The 18,901-nt window shown below is 41.9% G+C and overlaps 1 protein-coding gene across 1 annotated transcript in view; it reads right to left on the reverse strand.

The window, feature by feature from the left end:
• The window catches only part of GABRG3 (gamma-aminobutyric acid type A receptor subunit gamma3), a 304,040-nt gene extending 288,187 nt beyond the window's left edge, over positions 1–15,853 (reverse strand). The window contains exons 1-2 of the mRNA XM_031557588.2: positions 15,043–15,853; positions 12,280–12,428 (exon numbers count right to left, since the gene is read on the reverse strand). Of these exons, the coding sequence (XP_031413448.2) occupies positions 12,280–12,428; positions 15,043–15,095 (202 nt within the window). The 5' untranslated portion in view covers positions 15,096–15,853. The remainder of the gene's footprint in view (positions 1–12,279; positions 12,429–15,042) is intronic.
• Between the last annotated feature and the right edge of the window lie 3,048 nt (positions 15,854–18,901).

The raw sequence follows: 18,901 nt of genomic DNA on the forward strand, positions 1-18,901 counted from the left end.
AAGTTGGTCTAACCTCTAAACAAAGGAAAACTAAACTGCGGCCACTTCCCAAACAAAATCAGCATCTAGTCTCAAAAATTCCCAGAAAAACTCAAAATAAAACAAAATTCATGTAAGCTATCATATTTCCACAAGAAAAAAATACAAGTTTTTTCAAATGATACTTTGTTTTCCTAATCAGTCAGAAAAATAAAATTGTAATACAACTGCATGTCAAGTACATCTCCAGATTCTGAAACAGAAAGAAAAGTACAGTTCTTGTTGCACATAGTCTCTCATGGATATAAAGAAATAGTTGAAGAACCATCAGGTGCAAGCATTACACTTAGATGGGATTTTAATTCAAAATACAAACAGTAATGAGGCAAAGATTTTAGGATTACTTCACTCAAAACATACTAAGAAAATAACTGAGTCTAAAAGTAATCATATTTATGATTAGAAGGAACTCTTCCTGTTCCAGCTTTCAAAAATAAACGGAATCGTATGGGAATAAAGAAATAATTGCACGATCAATATATCAAGGCCTATTTTTCTACATTCTACATATAGTTTTGAACACTCAGTTCAGGGGCTGATTAAGCCCTAAGCTATGCAGAGTACCAGAGCTGCAGATGGAGCCTTTTTTCTTGCACTGAATCAGTCCTCACGGTCTTGCTTGATAAACCATAGTGTTAATACCTCACTAAAAACAACAGCAAGATTGCAGATGGATCCCTTGCTCTGGGACCATTTTGATATTGGTTCCAGTCCAGAATAGTTCTGAAGAACTGTCAGAAGCTCAGAAAAGTTACTAATAGAACCATACGTATATCATATGCTTGAGAGAAATTAAAGGATGTCAACAAATATACTGACATTCTCAGAGTTCTTTGAATTGTTTTTTAGTATATGGTAGTTAACTTTCCCTGAAAGACAATGAAAGTGCATACAAATAACTTCACTGTGAGGCTGCTAAACAGTGCTATTTAAGGTTAGCTAACTGCTCACCACAATCATTCCATTTTCAAACACACTGGTTTTAACTGAGAAGGGGATTTTTCTAGCCAATCAAAATATCTGCAAACAAAACTTAGGTCTTGCCAATATTTAGCTAGTAGCCCCCATCTGATCCAAATGCCACATCTTTGAGGCAGATGTGTTTATATTTCAGTCAGCCTTGTGACGATCACATTGCAATGACATCCAAGTGAAATTTGTCTTCAAATGTCAAACAGTTCAAGAGACGCCTAGCCACAGGAGTGGGGAGCTCAGTGCTGTCTGCAAAGCTCACTTAAGCAGCCAGGAGAACACTTAGCCAGTTAGCCTAAAGCTAGGTCAGGCACATCTGCACAACTATGAAATATAGCAACTAATCGGCTCTGTGTAGTCCTGACTTGGATTTACACATTTGAAGTCTGTCCAAATAGCATTCATGCTCCTGCACAAATCATAAGTATTTTGAATTATTTTTTTAAAGTTTAATGCCTGTAAGTATTTTCAGTGTAAGTTCATTTAAGAATGAATAGGACTAGTTTAGCTCTCATAAATTCTAAAATAAAGTTAAAATTAGCATTTGTTGAGAGTTAACCTTTCTTACATTGTTCAAGCAACTCTTAACTCTGAATTGTTCTGCTCTTACCAAAACACTGGTACTAAAAAGGTTATGGATCGATATACACTTATTTCTTGAAGCAAAGCAATTTAAGGAACACAACCACCTAACAAATACAAGACTTCTGAATGCAAAAAAAAATAACAAAATTGGCTCTGCGGTAATATTTCTTGAAAAATACAGTGATATTTTACATTATCTAATTTGCACATAAACTGCTATTTTTATACTGGGATAAGCAGCAATAAATATTACAGTTATTAGTAACAGTGGTAGTAGTGATTACAGTGTTAATGCTTGCTTTGCATTAGTGATGATAACAATATTTTCCTACTGATTTAACAGGTGACATCTAATTACTTGTTTGTTTCTGTAAGAGAAGTTATTTCTCATAGATAGTTGTGGTCAGCTAAAACTTCTGTGTTTTAGGAAAAACTACCACGCTTCAAGAAAGATGTAGTAATGGGAAAGTATCGATGGGGGAGAAAACAAAATAAAACAAAGAAAAATGGAAAACAAAAACATTATTTCTGCATAGAGAAAATGAAATTGAACAACAAATAAAACTCAAAGACCTTCACCTGCTACAGTCAGTGAAATTCACATACAACTGTAATCCCTATGATTTAAGATCTAATTATCTGAAGAGGAATGCAAATAAAAACAAATTAAAAATTTGGTGCAGACTTCAACAAAAGCATGCATGAGTGCAACATCAGGATGGGAACAGTTTTTTCAGAAGTATTATATTCACATGTAAGGTGTCTTTCTGACCAGAAGTGCAAATGACAGCACGCACTAGAAAGAATCTCTCCATCAGTAAGAAATAACTTCTATTCTTCATATCTTAGCATCACCATCTATCAGTCACTACCTCTTTCATCTTCTACCTATCCTTCCCTAATACACAGCTTGTGATTCCTCTAGTATTGTGGTGTTTAGGAATCAAAATTGTAGATCTTAGATGATTAGGTTGGTTTTGCAATCAGTCCCTGAATCTTCCATTATGGTTTTATTTATATCCATAGGGAATAGTTCCTATGTGAAACCAAAAGACCACGCAAGAATGGAATTTGTTCCTGCAAAATCCAGCAACCAAGTTTGGATAAACAACAGCAGTCACCGGAACACTCTACAGTTGCAAAAGAGCAACTGTTTTGGAATAATATAAGCAGAAAGATTTCCTTGTTTAAAGATGACAGAATAATTTATTGCTTTGTGCTACAACACTGAAGTAGGAACTGCAGCTCTGTACATCTGCCAAATTTACAAATGCTCTCTTAGAAAGCCTTTTTGGTAAGCAAAAATAAACAAACAGAAATCCACTTCAAACTGCACTTCTCCACCTGGAAGAGCCAGTATGGAGAGATTGAAAATGGACTTTCTCATCTAACAATTCCCAGATTTTTCCTGACTCTTACTTTTCAACTGATGCTTTCCTGAGACTGTATACCACTCTCCCAATCTCATCTCAGATTTCTTAGATGAATTTAAGTTAAGAAAATTAGAACAAGCAATTGCTATAAATAGTTTTCAGTCTGACAGTTAGCTGAAGAATTTGGCAAACATTAACTGTCAACCAAACTTTCCTACTCACAGTGCCTCTTAAGAAAAATACTCAGTATGAGTTTGTCAGTTTGCTTCATACCATTTCAGTGAGTAATCTGCCAGAAAACCACAACACTTTTCAATCACATATGTAAGTAAATAAATAAGAACACATTCCTTTTTCTTTTTAAGTAGAAACACTACATTTGAGGGCTTCAGGGTCACCACAATAAATATCTCCACATATCTTTTAAGTACGTCTCACAAGAGTTTTACCCAAGAAGAGATGCGAAATGTACAGTTTCTCTCCAAACAGCAGAGAAGCTGTAAGCCACATAAGGTAAGCAACTAAGCTCAGAAATTCTCTTTTATTCATCTCAATAACTAAGAAATTAGAAAAGCAGAACATAAGCATGAAAAAAGTTCATTGTCAACAGCATATCCTAATCAGAAATATTCTCATGCAAGATTGTGTAAGAGCCTATGTTTGATGATTGTATTGGCACCAGCCGAGGACTACATGTTCAAGATGCAACTAACCTACTTTTTATGCCATCTTTTAAAACTCATACACAGATTATAGTCTTCAAGGTCCAAAACTTGGGCTTTGGAGTTACAGTAGAGCAGTTTACGCATCATTTATAAGCCTTGTTATTAATATTCAAGACATATCAACGGTAAAATTTGCAGAAGTATCAATTACTAAAGATGCTAGAGAACTAAAACTGCTGCAGGCAAGTGAGAAATCCCTTCTACCCTCCCACACAGAATAGAGATTGCTCTCGTCTGCATTGAATAGCAACACTTTTCTCAGGAACATTCCTCTCCTCAGATAGGTGTGCTTTTACATAATGCATGGGCACTAAAATAGTTTTCCTATTTACTCTATACCCATGGAAATGGGCAGCTAATGGACTTCCAGATTGGTGACTGAACCAAGTTTTCTGAATAAAGATAATTCACTTTCCTTTCCCAAGAGAAAAGAAAGCATCAATAGGAATTAAGACATTCCTATTCCATTTCTGCTTATGCTCTTTTTCACTTCATGAGCTCTCACTAGATTCAGCAGTCTTACAGTAGTAAGACTTAAGTCCTGATCAAAGCATTCCCAACTAACAGTTTATTCAAGTTTCTTTCTTCAACGTAAGCTTAAATTAGACTAGCCTCCACAATCTTCTGCAGTGATCAACAGTAACAACTTGAAGCCAGGACTATGGCTTTTCCTTCCTGAGAGGTAACATAATACAAGCATAGGTTATTCCCTCTCACCTTCATTCTGTAGTACCTTTACGCACTGTTTAGCCCTGCAGGCATAGCTGTCTGAAACAACTATCTCTCTCACTACTTCCTAAAAACTCTCATAGGCTAACATAAAGAAGAACTGCACCAGAAAGTGGCAATTTTACCTTGCATGACAATTCACAGCTTTCTCTGCGTTATGATCTAGAAAATATTTTGATCTGGGAGGCAATAAGCAACCCTCTGTCACTACATATGGGGAAACCCTGCTGGAGCTAATTTAAAGAGTATCAGGTGCAGCAATCAGCAGCTAACAAAAACATCTTGACAGCCACAGTGGTAATAGCCTGTGGTGCTCTTTAGGGTGCATTTCTGCAAGACCTACTAGGAAGGAAGGTCAGAAAGAAAAAAAAAAGTTCTCAGAGCTTCAGAACTCTAGGTTGTCACTTAGGGTGCTTTTTTCAAGTTTTCACTTGAAAATGAACCTTTATATAGCAACAGAATAAAAGATGTGTTCACTTGCTCAACAGATCTGCTCCCTGAATGCTTTTAACTGCTTGAGAACTGCTATTAAACTCTGCCACAGTAAGCCTTTCTGTGTTTGCATAACATAAATGAGCCTACATATTTCTGGTAGATGCACTTGTACAAACTTATTCAATGTATTGAGAGTTGCACAGCTGTTTGTGAGAACACTCTTGTCTTGAAAAATTGGGTAAAAGTTATAAAGACAGTTTGGGAGCAAATAAAACCACCCTGGCCCTCAATACAGCTACAACCTGTGAAGTTAGAAGACAGGTATTAAATTAGGAGGGATATGTCAGTGTGCAAAATATATACTTAAACGTTGTAAAGTGAATTTATTTGGAATTGTAAATGGACAATAAATACAATAGAGACTGTAGGGTTGAATTAGGTCACTCCAAAAGTAATGCCTCCTATTTATTTCCACAGAAACTACAACAGATACGAAGAGTATAATAACACTGTCTGATAGAGCAAATTCTTAGCTACAAAACACTATTTTTCAACTGTTTTTCAACAGTCATCACCATTAGTTATAGATTTTTTGCCAGCCTGCATGCTGCACTCATAAAAATCTGCACCAGATTTTTTTGCCATCACCTCTGCTGATACACACCACCCACTGCACCTCACTGAGCTCACATCTACTGCTTGGCCTCCATAAACGTTCAGCATTAGTACACGTCAGTGAGTGTAATTTTTTGCCACACGGAGGAAGTCAGTGATACACTTTTGCTTCATGTGCACTGCCCTATCAGACAACACTTTGACAGAATGCCTCTCTGCTGCCATCTGTTACACAGCAACAAAGTGTAATGGAATAATGGCAGGAAGGTTCAACCTCTACTGTGATGTCATAAACATCCCCTTCTAATGTTGTGGGCCAGTATAATAGAACAGGAGGCATTACTTTCAGAGCAGCCTTTGTACATGAAGAATTCCAGAGGAATCTTAGTTACTGCAGCATAACCAAAAAAAAAAGGAAGGAAAAGCAATCTATTCTTTTCTGCCCTTTGAGTGAATATCAGTAAAATCAGTATCATTCATTACTGTTTTGTCTCTGATTTGTTTTTCTGCCTCATGTCTGACTAGATGTCATCTAATTGACTCAGAGGGACAGGAAGTTCTGTCTTTCAACTTTATATTCCTTGATTTGGGGTTTTTGTCTTATTTCAGCTTTATTACCAATACTTGTGATAACACTCTACTTTCAGTTGCCCTGAATAGTTCGAGTACACTTGACAGTATTCCCCTCTGGTTGGCTTTTTTCTTAGCAGCATTATTTTACCTCAGTACAGAAGCTAATTGAAAGTATTTAACTTTCCTTGGCAGAGCATAAGTAAAAGTAAAGACATTGGGGCGGCCTAAAACTCAGTGGAAATAACATCTATACTGATTTTTTAGGCTTTTTAAATGCTAAAAGAGAAATTACCAGTTTCCCAACAATGCTTCTCTCAATAGGAACACGATGGGGAAAGGTAATGGACTGCAGCTCTAGCTGTTTGTACCTGGCAACTGTGTAACTCTTTCTAGTCTTGTTGTGCTCTGGGAAAGCACTGTTGCTTAAATATTACCTATTGTGAGCATCTGGCGCTTGCCATGGCAAGTCTGTGGGAGCGTGATATAATCCACATGCCAGGCCTCCTCGTATTTATATTTCAGCCATCATCCTCCATACCAAAGAGGTTTTATCAGGTTGGCTTGCAGAATGTGCAACAGCAAGTTTCACATTCACAAATAACAAGTGCAATAGCATCCATAGTAAAGCCCACCCCTCAGTCTCAAGCCCATCCATAGGTTACATCTCTTCCTTGGTAACTTGAAGTGTCATAGGCCCATTGAGCTAGAAATAGTTCATCCTTATGTTGCCAGTCCAGATCTACCTGAGTCACTTCAATTCCAGTGGCCTGATCCACCTGCTGGTTCTGATGTTCTTCAGTGGCACAACTCTTGGGTACATGAGAATCTACGTGATGTTCCTTTACAACCATGTCCTCTATCCAGGCAACAATATCTTTCCACAGTGCAGCGGCCCACATGGGTTTGCCTCTATGCTGCCATTTGATCTGCTTCCATTGCTGTAATAACACCTATAGGACATTTGCCATCATCCAGGAGTCAGTGTAGAAATAGAGCATTGGCCACTTCTCTCATGCAGCAATGCCTGAAGTCAGCTGGATGGCTTTTACTTCTGCAAATTGGCTCAATTTACATTTTTCTTCAATAGCTTCTGCAACTCGTCATCTAGGACTCCACACAGCAGCCTTCCACTTCCGTAGCTTTCCCACAGCTCATCATTGAACAAGGCATATTTCTTCTCATTTACTGGCATTTTATTATATAGTGGAGTCTGCTCAGCATGTGTTACCTCCTCTTCTGGAGATTTTCCAGAATTTTTGCCTTTGGGTCAGTCCATATCACAGGAGTTGGAGGGTCCATTGCACTGTCATCAGATCCAAAAGTATTCTCTTCCCCTTCAGGATGCTGAATAGTTTTAAACAGAGCTGGGTAGGCAGAGGCCAGGCCCCAGCAGGCTGCAGTGATTTGTGCCTCTCTAGAAGGTCTAGAAGGTCTGCTACAGCAGATCTTTTTCAACTATTCCACTAGTTTTTCAGGATTCCGCAGTTATTCAGAGGTGAAGTTCCAAATCAGTGGGGGTGCCCATTGCTATAGGCACCTGCCTGTACCTTCCCATACCCCCTGCCACTCACAATTCTCCTGCCTCGAGACAGATCTATGGGTGATATTCCTAAATAATTGTTTAATCTTAAACGTAACCTGGAATACATTCATGATACATAACAATAGAAGCACACTGGCTTGAATATGAAGGATATTCAAAATTCTCAAGAGCTACTGTAACTAGTCTAGAGAAAGATATAAATGTGAAAGAAAAAGGGAGACTGAGGAACTGCTGGACAATGTCCTTCCCTGTCTCAAAAAGCTCCATTAACAGTGAAAAAAACTAGCATAATGACCAGTAATTATCAAACCATCATAACACCCCATGTTAACACACTCCAGTCAGATCTGCTGTTATCTCAACCCTTTGTGACCTACATTGTGCACCAAAATGACTGTTGTGGTTTAACCCTTTCCAAACAGGATGGGGGAGAGAATTAAAAAAAGAACAGAACTTGTGGAATGAGATAAAACTATTTACTGAGACAGAGGAAAGGAAAAGGATAATAATTATGACTATATATATAAGTGAAAGTATATAGAAGTGATGCACAAGCAATTGATCACTACCGACCAATGCCCAACTAGCAGAGCAGAAGAGAGTGAGATGAACTCCCACCCACTTCAAAATTCTCCTTCCACATATGTCAAATGGTATGGAATATCCCCTTGGCCAGTCTAAGTCAGCCGTCCTAATTCTATCCCCTCCCAGTCCTTTGTTAGTATGAGTTGAGACTCTGAAATGGCCTTATCTTTATACAACACTGCTTAGCAGCAACTCAGTGTGTTATCAACCTTGTTTTTCTCCTAGAACCAAAATATAGCATCATATTAGACACTTTAAAGAAAAAAATTCCATCCCAGCTGAAACTAAGACAGAAAGGTATTTCAGAAGCTGGGGAAAAGCACAGGTAATTACCAGAAGGCTGAAAAGCACTTGGTCAGACTGCAGCTTTAGTTTAAGAATATCCTTTTCACTGAAATTAATGTGCTGAAGTTAGTGACTCCTTGCTAAAGATGCTTATGGAATGGTTGTGTTCTTCAGAAAGTAGCAGGCTGAGGTTAAGATGGGAGCTCAAAGTTTAGTTCAGGTTATGAATTACTGTTAATATTACTTTTGACTTGTCACAACATAAATTTTGTACAACATTAGTTATTGCTTCTCAGTGAACAAAATGAAATAAGATCATTCTCCTGAGCTAAGCAAACTAGCTACTGAAAGGCAACTCTTGAGACATAATGCTCTTCAAGCCCCAATTGAATACTGCATCTTAAGCCTGGTTTGGAGTGAGGGTTTTTTCCTACTAGCATCACTCGCAGAATCTCTTATCTGCCAACTTTTTTCACAATAAATGAAGAAAAAAAAAAAAGGTTGCATATTATTTTCCACATAAGGAAGCAATGATAATACCTTCACAGTTCAGAATGGATTACCTGCTATCTGGTTCTTTTTATACCATGCAACAAAGCCACAACTGTCAGCCCTATAATTGTAACTGGTAAAAAGTGGGTGAGAATCATGCTAAGATGCTTTGTCTCCATAAAACATTCTTCTTTTTAATCAGTATACCAGTGTAATCTCTTCAGTGTGAGGTGTTTTCCCTTTCCTTCCCCTCAGTTCCAAAAGGCACATACATTCTGTGTTTTGTTGGTATACTACAAGATGCTATTCTTACAATGAAAACTTTCCTAAGTTTGGATAGTTATGAAGATGAGAACTCTGACAAGTGTGTTCCCAAGGTGGATGCAGTTAGACATTCCCCTACTGGTGGAAAACTAATTTCATTTCTGAAGACTGAAGGCTCCTTTTACCTAGATGTGTTTAATGTGTCAGATGGCTGATATCCTTCACAGTGAAACTACTTCACCTAATACTTGGACTGTTCAATCTCTCCTTCAAAATCCTGTCCTGGAAGTTTGAAGATGATGTCTGTACTGCCCAGTGCTACCAGCTGAACATAAATCTCTGCATATATTCTGACCAAGACTCACTGATATGAAAACCAAGGCCAAGAGTATTGGAAGATATTCCTTTTATGAAAAGGAGAGAGGAAGGTCTATTTTGGCTTCTCAGCATCGACCTACACACTCTTTGCAGTGGTTAAAATGGGCTGGGTTGGGCAGGAGGAAGGAGAATGGCCTAGGGTCTGTTCACAGGAGTCCATTCACTAATAGCCTGAAGGTAATATAACAGTGATGTACTCCGTGCCCATAACAGGGCAAGTGGGCACTCAATAATAGTCCTGTGCAGTGATAGGTAGTGCCTGGACTTAACTGAGCTAGCCAGAGCATTTGTTTCCCTGGGAAGGATGGAAGACTGCAGAGAAGTCACTGCCAGGGGCAGTGTGCATTTTCATTTGTCACAGTCTTTCTCTACCATGGCTTACAAAAGTGTATTCCCAAGTCACTTAAAAATTGCAATCCTGAACTGTGAAATTCCAGAGAAGTGCATAATTTTTTAGGCTTTTCTGACTACGTTCAGAAAGACCTGCTAAAGTTAACCGATATCACAAACAGTGCACTCAGATAACTGAGGGAAGAGTAATGTGGCATGAAATGGTGAGTTCTCTATCCTGTAGGACAGCAGATTTGTTTATGGACTTAAATTGCAATGCAAGTGCTGCCTGTAATGAGTAGCTGATTGCATGTTTGACCAAGATTTAGCCCCCTTTACAGGCTGCATTTCTGTTTGATTCTGAAAGTTACTTCTCTCTTCCTCCACTGGTCCATTCCATGCTTTTTATAAATTCAAAAAACATGCATTTTCTTACTACATGCTCTGTGCCTATTACTGCTGTTAATATCCCTTTAACTGATAACATATTGATACTGGGATCTTTGTGGCATGGACATGGTTCTATTGCCAAGACAAGACCATCATCTAACCCGGAGGATAACTTCTCTCAGACAGAAAGGAAGATGTAATAGTGTGTGAGCAATCAGCTTGCAATTCAGGGAATAAAGCCTGATTCTCTAACATTCCCATGGTGTTCTCCTTGACAAATGAGGCAGCTCCTTAGCTTCAAAAGGGCAACGTTGTTTATCTGCATCAAAGGTAGGAGGAGGGAAGAGGGACCAGGGAAGGAAGACAGGAGGTGAAGTAACTTCTCTAGCATCTGAACAATGCTCAGCACAAGTTCTGAAATAGCCAGATTCCTGTCAAAGAGAGAAATGGCATGGGACTGATACCTTAATCGAAACAGATAGGAAGTAGTTAAGAACTGTGAAGTCTGTTTGGTACTATATATGAAAAGCTATGTAATTTAACTCTTTTCACTACAACAGAACTTATGAAATTTTGTGGAGAGACAAAAGGAATTATTTCAGTGACAACGATTTTCCAGTGCTGCAGGATATGTCTGACCTCTATAATTTTATGGCAGCTGACATGGGGACTTTGAATGATTACTTTGACCCACATAGGCAAAACATAATTTACTCTGCCTGAAGACAGTGATATGAGGACACAGCATACAAAATAAAATAAAATAATTATCTGAGAACGTCTTCCAGATGTTGATATGGGTGGAGGAACTGCATTAAAGCACTTCTCCACCAGATGTTCAAGATCCAGAATGAAAAACATGTATGTCAGACTGGATTGGAAATAGAGACAACTGCCAAATATGATCTTTTTTAATACTACAGGAAAATAAAGTAATAGCTATGAAATAAAATTTAAGCCCCTTTCTTTCACAGTGGCATAGTTTGGGGTTTGTTTTTTTTTTTCTTTGTCTGGAATTTTTGTGCAAAAATAATTCAAATGGGGAATATCTACAGAAGGCTCTTACTTCCATCTAAACTCACCCAAAGGGATGACTTAGAAAGTACATCAATACACGTGCAATCACCAAATAGTGGTTTCGGTTTTAAACAGTTGCAGAAATTCTCTCTAATCTTTTTGTAAAAAATTAGCAATGGCCAATTATCTGAGGTGCCTGTTTTCAGCTTTCTCTGACCCCTGTTTATTCTGAAATGTATGCAAGAAGGTGCAATTAGCGTAAATTATAAATTATCTCTGGTTTCTGGCATACAAACTGTATGTGATCAAATGGAACTGCAGTTGTGCTAAAGCCATTCTGATCTACGCAGGTATCTACTACCTCATATCTAAATGTATCCCTGTATGTATTAGTGTTGTCCATGAGGCACTTCATTCTGTCAGGTTTATTTGGAGATAGAGTGTTTTCTGGTTTGGGAGGGTAAAAAAAAAAATAATCTAGAGTTGCCTTGTTTACAAAAACAAGTCTTAGTGCCTTCTTATAAGCACCGAGGAACGTAACTTTTGTGATCACACTTTACAGGGAGTAGATGCACATTCTTCTCTTGCCATGTCCTACTTTTTGGTTTTTAATACACTCGTTATTTTTTATCACTCCTCAGAACCCGTGGCTTGAGTTTTCCATACACTTGTACTGGATGATAGAAGAGCAAAGTATGTTTGCAGTCCTGCCAAAGACCTCGAACTAGTCTTTCCATATCGCTGCACAAACTATACATGCAAAACAGAGTTTAGCATGCCAAATTACCTCCACATCTTCCCATAAGAACTAGCATTTAGAAAATGCTGACTTGGAAATGAACTTGAGCCAAAGACAATTAATCTCCACTTTCCCAAATATATAACCAAACTGTAATACAGTGTCTTCTCTATAGATACTTTTCCTCAGTGTGTAGAAGGGAGTACTTACATCCAATATCTGGCCGTAGCTTTTTGTCATACTCTCTCAACAGCTTGTTTAGTATCAAGGTCACATCTGTGTCTTGTGTTTTTGGAGCTAAAACCCATTTTTGGTTGGTTGTTCCATCTTCGTATTCATCCTCTTCAACCTTTCTGGAACTGCAATAATAAATCAAATAAACGCATGTTATTTTACATAACTAAAAATCTGAATTTACATTCTGAGTAAATCTGCACAGTCTCCTTAAGAAGTTTTTGATCTCTCCCTCAGCTGCGTCTATATACTCAGCCTTAGGCTGTTTTTGCAATAGGACATTCCCATTAACATCTGCTAGGTAACTGAGGATGGGTTAGAACTGAGAATTATTTGGATGTGGTCTTCTGCCAGACTCCAAAGTTGTTACTTGTGAGTTACTGCAGCTATCAGAATAGTTTTTTACTCTCTAGTATTTTATATCTTAGTATCTTACACCAACCTTTTCTGACTGTGTATTTACCCAGTACATTTACAATATATTCTTTCAAAGAGCAAACATCCACAGTATTACTTCATGAATCCATCAAGAAAATGGATCCATCACTTGCACATAGGCTAATAAGAGTATTAAAAATTCAGATCTTTTAATACTTCCTGATCATTTTATCCTATTAATAAATTATTATATTCTCAGTGCTCGAATCACAGTTTAATGTATTACAAGGCTTAGAATTAAGAGCTTTCTCCTTGCATATAAGATGGATTATCACAAGTGCACAAATACATTTCATAAATTAATTCCAGAGTCTCCTTGTGGTTTTAATGACATTTGGAAGAAAAAAAAAAAAAAAAAAAAAAAAAAAAAAAAAAAGCAGCACTACACCAAACACTGAGACTCTCCTTCACAGGTGGATTATTTTTATTTTCAGAGTACGGCAGTGCAAACGTGGTAAAAGTACAGTTGCCCAGAAATCACAGCTAAAGCTATTTTCACATGAGACTAATTTCATTGAGCATCTCTTTGTTGATTTGGAGATGTATCTTTTGGTATCTTAGAAACCAAATCTGTTTGATCTCTCTCTTGCTGGAGGAAATCCATGACAGTTAAACTGAGATGAAGTTATCAGGAGAAAAGATAACCTCGGTGGTAGAACCCACAGCAGTAATCATCCACTGCTTGGACTTGCAATTGCCCTGGCAAATGTGATATCATTTTGCAGCATTTTCACACCAATGTCAGTAATTATGCAAGGTGCAAAGCAGCACAGAATCAGAGGTATCAGCACTGTCTATTAATGGGATCTGCTATGTCCATCAAAACAACCTCCTTTCTCTCTTTCTCCCTCAGTCTCTCCCCTTAATAACACCACTGTCTTTTACAATACCTCAGGTGTCAAGAAGATTTGGTAGACATCCTATAGTAATAGAAAAAAGGCCAACAAATGCACCGCAGAGCATCATCAACCTGCAACATTGCCACTATAGACCACTATATTTGAGCCTTTAACAAAACTTTTAATTGAAACTGCTCTACAGCCAACATGCCTTGCAGGATTAGACATGAATCACCTAATATGACTTCATAAATTGCGGGTGGTCTAAGTATAATTTCTATATAAAAATAATATAAAAAAATCTAGCCCCTAAGGACTTTCCACAGAGAGAGCTCATATCATCAAGTTCCAGAAGTACCAGAAAACTTGAGGACATTTTTAAGTAGATGAGCACTCCTTTATTTGTTAACCCAATGGACATTAAAGACTCTAAAGAACCCTTTGTTTTGTTTTTTTTTTTTCCTTTCTCCTCCAGGTTCAAGACAAACCATATGTTTTAATATTGCAATTACAGAACCGTTCTCAGAGGAGGTATCATCTCCTAGCACACATGGTTGATATTCTTCAGCTGAAACACCGCAGCGGTGCTGAATTACTGATAGAAAAGGAGCTCAGGATCATCTGTTTTTGCCTGCTGCACCCATCACAACTTTGCTGGAGGCATTCAGGATGCATGTGAAAATGAGAACCGAGTTCACATCGGATCACGATTCCCACTTCTGGGAGCAGCTCCATTAAAACCTGTCACCAGTACAGCCGAGCTCTAACAGGGCTTTTAAACCCCTAGTGCTGGCACTTCCTAGAGAGCACCTCCAAATGATGCAAATTCCTACCTGCCTCCACTATAGATCAAGGCTGCAGGTGGGAGAGGTTTCACAGTGAATCAGACTAAGACCTCAGATAGGCTTTTTTCACGGTGTTTGGTGCTCCTGCTTAAGAATTCCACTTCCCTTGCTTTTTGCCTCCACACCACGAGGCTCCTTGGCAGGCATCTGGGGCTGACAAGTCCCCTGTTAGCCATATGGGCATCGCCAAACTCCCTGCACATTCCCACTGCCCGCAGCAAGAAGCGCGGAATGATGGGGCACCAATTCCCAGCTGGGAAGGGAGAAGAGCTGCACTCTCCTCTTCAAGGACCACCAATTCTGGTGCTGCGAGGAGACACCAGCGGCAAAGTGCAAGCCGCAGAGATGTACAGCTGAAAAACCCCGAGAGCGGCGGGTAACGGCCAGCCAGCAGCAGGGCTCGCCTCCCTCAGCCCGGCCCCGGGGTTGAGGAGCGGGGGAGCGGCGGCTCGAGGAGGGAAACTTTGTGCCGGGCCGGATCGGGATGGAGCGCTGGCGAGCGGCCCGCGGTGGAGGGGGGAGTGGAGCGGGCAGAGCCCGGAGAACTCCGGAGAGCCGCGGGCGCGGAGAGGAAAGGAGCCGGAGGGGTGCGGGAGGAGAAGGGAGCGCGGACTTACCGGGCGTGGAACACTGAGAGGAGGAAGAAAACCAGCAGGAGCTTAGCGGACATGATCTGGGCAGATGCGGCCAGGTGAGAGGAGCAGGAGGAAGGAGATGTTGCAGGAGGTTCGCATGCGAACGGGGATGAGGCAACGAGGTGAAGCTCTGAGGCTCTCCTCCCGTCTATTCTCAGCTTTATACCCCGAAGAAAATACCCCGTTCGCAATGCTCCGGGAAGGGGGGGGAGGGGGGAGAAGGAAAAAGAAAAAAGAAAAAAAAAAAGGCAAAAAAAAAAAAAAGGCAAAGAAGCGGGCTGAGGGGAAACCCCGGCAGGGACCCTCCGGGCCAGGTGCAGCTCCGCACTCCACCAAGAGCCACTTCCCGCAGCCGGCGGCGGGGCGGCCCCTCGCGCTGCCCGGCTGCCGCTGGCCGTACCCCCCGGGCTGCCGAGCCCGGGCCCCGCCGGGCCGCGGGGCTGGGGCGGGGAAGGGGCGCAGCCACCCCGTCACCGAGCGGCGGCCGCAGCCCGCCCCGCCCTGCCCAACAGGTACCTGCCTCCTCGGCAGCGGGGCCGCCTCCCGCCCCGGCCCCGACAATGCGCGGTGCCCCCGCTCTCACTCGGTCCCCGGGGTGCCGGGGAAGCCGTGGGGAGATGGGCCGGCCCCGCGGGCATCCCGCTGCGCCGGGCGGGGCGGGGACGTGCGGGCGGTGCGGCTCCCGCACAGCCTTCCCCAGGCAGAGCCGCAGCGCAGCGCGTTGGTGTAAGGCTCCGTGTGGACGTGTGTATGGAGAAGTTTGCGCGCACCGTGAGATGCAGAGATACAGATGCACGCAGACGTGTATTTTTAAGATAGAACGTTCACTCGGACTTGCGGGAGAGCGGACTGCGCGGATTTATATTGGGATCGTTGGGATAAATGAGGATTTTCTGCTGTGATTGCAGCGAAGTGTGTTCAGGGCAAAAAATAGTTTGTTTCTGGACATGTTGTGTCTTTCTGCTCTGCTCCGAACAACGAGGATGCGATTTTTGGAGGCTTGAGCTCTCTAGGTGCGGGGTAATACGAGATATTCCCCTTCGCTGTCAGACTGGGAGGTGACAAAGTGCCACCGGGGTTCACAGAATCATAGAATCATAGAATGGCCTGGGTTGAAAAGGACCGCAATGATCATCTAATTTCAACCCCCTTGCTATGTGCAGGGTCGCCAACCACCAGACCAGGCTGCCCAGAGCCACATCCAGCCTGGTTACAGCGATCTGGGAACAAACAGCCCCGCTACGGCGCTGCGAGAGGGCGGCTCACTGGGACTCGGAATCTCAGGGGCATCAGTCTATGCTTCCTCCCCCGCTAGGCATCATTTCCAAGTTTCGGGGGATTTGCTTTTAATTATGATATTACATTAAACAAAAAGTTCTGCTGGATGGAGGCGATTTGCTTTTAGCACAGCTTCCGCACGATGCCTGGAAATGCTCGCTGGGGAGCGATCTCTGTTCCCGCAGTTATTTATTGAAGGAACGAGATAGCTTAGGGAAAATCCGCTGCGAGCCAGGCAATTCCCAGACCTACACCCCAGGGCGTTTTTCAGCTAAAACTTCTTTTCATCAGATGATACAGCAGCTATTCCCTCTGCCCGGGGTTAACCGGGAGTACCCGCAGCCCCGTTACACACACCCCAGGCTTGCCGATGCGAGCGGCCCGCAGGAGCAGCGGTGTTGCGGGAGGAAGAGGTGAGAAAGCCTCACCCCGGCTTCAACAGAACCATCCGAGCCGGGCCGGGCCGAGCCCCCGCAGCGCCCGGCCGGGGGCGGCTTCCCCGGAGCGGCTCCGCCTCTGCCCACGCCCCCACCGCGTCCCCCGACGGCAGGGGGGTCCTCTGGTGGCGGCGCTGGGAAGAGCGGCGGCGGGAAGCGGCTGCCTGCTGGGCTTCCCCGGCCTTCACCCGCTGTCCGCCCGCCTCAGCGGCGGCGATGGTTAAGATTTCCTTTCTCTTGTCCTCGGTGCTCTGTGTTGATGACCGAGGTTTCCTTCCTACTCACATCCTTTTATCTTTAAACCGTGCTCTTGCCTTTTCAACTTACATATTCAAGGGTTATAACTACCCAGCACGAGTTTTAATAAAAGAACACTTTATTACACTCTGTAATGAGACTAAAATGTTTATATTCTCCGGCACAATGAAGTAGATCCGCATTTTAATTTACTTTTCGTTGTGTGACTGTATTTTCACCCCGAGGGATGCTGAAGGCTAAACCCTTTGTGGTACTTCTTGTCGTAACAGCAACTGTGCATGGAGCTGGTTCCCATAATCAAGGGGGAAATGCGAAGGGAGGGAATGGGGCTCACAGGTTGAGTACTCCTTGGCCAGAGCTGGGCTGCAGCAGCCTGTGCTGAGCAAGGAGCTAAGCGAGTGTCCTGTGAGACCAAAGCTGTTGTGAGCAGCTGGAGTTCCGCCTTGTTACAGACTGGGAGAAGAACACTTTGAGAGTGGCAGAAGGACTTGGGGATCCTGGTGGACAAGAAGCTAGACATGAGCAAGCAGTGTGTGCTTGCAGCCCAGAAGGCCAACTGTGTTCTGGCTGCATTAAAAAAGGAGTGGCCAGAAGGGAGAGGGAGGTGATTGTTCCCCTCTGCTCAGCTCCTGTGAGACTCCATCTGGAGTACTGAGTCCAGGCCTGGGGCCCCCAGTACAGGAAGGATGCAGAGCTCTTGGAGCGAGTCCAGAGGAGGGCCACTAAGATGATCAGAGGGCTGGAGCACCTCTCCTATGAGGAAAGGTTGAGGAAACTGGGATGATTTAGCTTGGAGAAGAGAAAGCTCTGGGGAGACCTCATTGTGGCCTTCCAGTACTTGAAGGGAGCATGTGAACAGGAAGAGAGAACAGCTGTTTACGAGGGAAGATAGTGATAGGACAAGGGGGAATGGTTTTAAATAAGACTGGGGAGGTTTAGGTTAGATATTAGGAGGAAATTTTTCACGCAGAGGATGATGATGCTCTGAAACAGGTTGCCCAAGGAAGTTGTGGATGCCCCATCCCTGGAGGCATTCAAGGCCAGGCTGGATGTGGCTCTGGGCAGCCTGGTCTGGTGGTTGGCGACCCAGCACATAGCAGGGGGGATGAAAGTAGATGATCATTGTGGTCCTTTTCAACCCAGGCCATTCTATGATTCTATGATTCTATGATTCAAAGTTGTTTGGACTTTGTAACATCTGACCTCTTTTCTTTCTGTTTTACTTGGAATTGAAGGAATGTCCATATAGAGAAGAATGTCCAAATAGCAGAAGATGCAAAAGTGCTAAGGGAAGGATGCAGTCTGAGACACCATTACACCCCAGTGGCCATATTTCAGTGTTTGTAGTGAAACAAAACCACACAAAAAGCCAGAAAGAATTCAAGTAATTTGATGAAGCGCTGCTTTCAAACAATATAAGTTCCTCTGAATGTTGCAGTGCCAGTTCCAATCTGAGGATCAAAGGTATTAGGGGAAACATATCCTTATTGCAAAAGCCATTATCTCCAGATTTAAAAAACAAATAGCTGTTCAAATGCTGCCTTCATCTTGCCTGAGTAACAAAGCACTTTCATTCAGTTTCCTTGAAGGTTTAATTTATATGTTAAGCAAGAATTTTTGAGAGGCAGGATTATTTCATAAAATCATTTCTTTCTTAACTTTGCACAAATTCATTTAGTTATCCCACAGAGGGCATATTCCGTTTACAAAAACCAGAAAGCAATTCAAGGTAACCGAGGAGGGTTACTATTTGAAAACATATTGTTGCCTGAATTCATCCTCAGAGTCAGCTGGCACAGCTCAAATATTTGAAATAGAAACCTTTTCCGTTGTATTTGATTTGTTCTTTCACTCTTCATAGGTACAAG

This window comes from Meleagris gallopavo, chromosome 1 (assembly GCF_905368555.1).
Source record: "Meleagris gallopavo chromosome 1, MGAL_WU_HG_1.1, whole genome shotgun sequence".
Classification (NCBI taxonomy): Eukaryota; Metazoa; Chordata; class Aves; order Galliformes; family Phasianidae; genus Meleagris; species Meleagris gallopavo.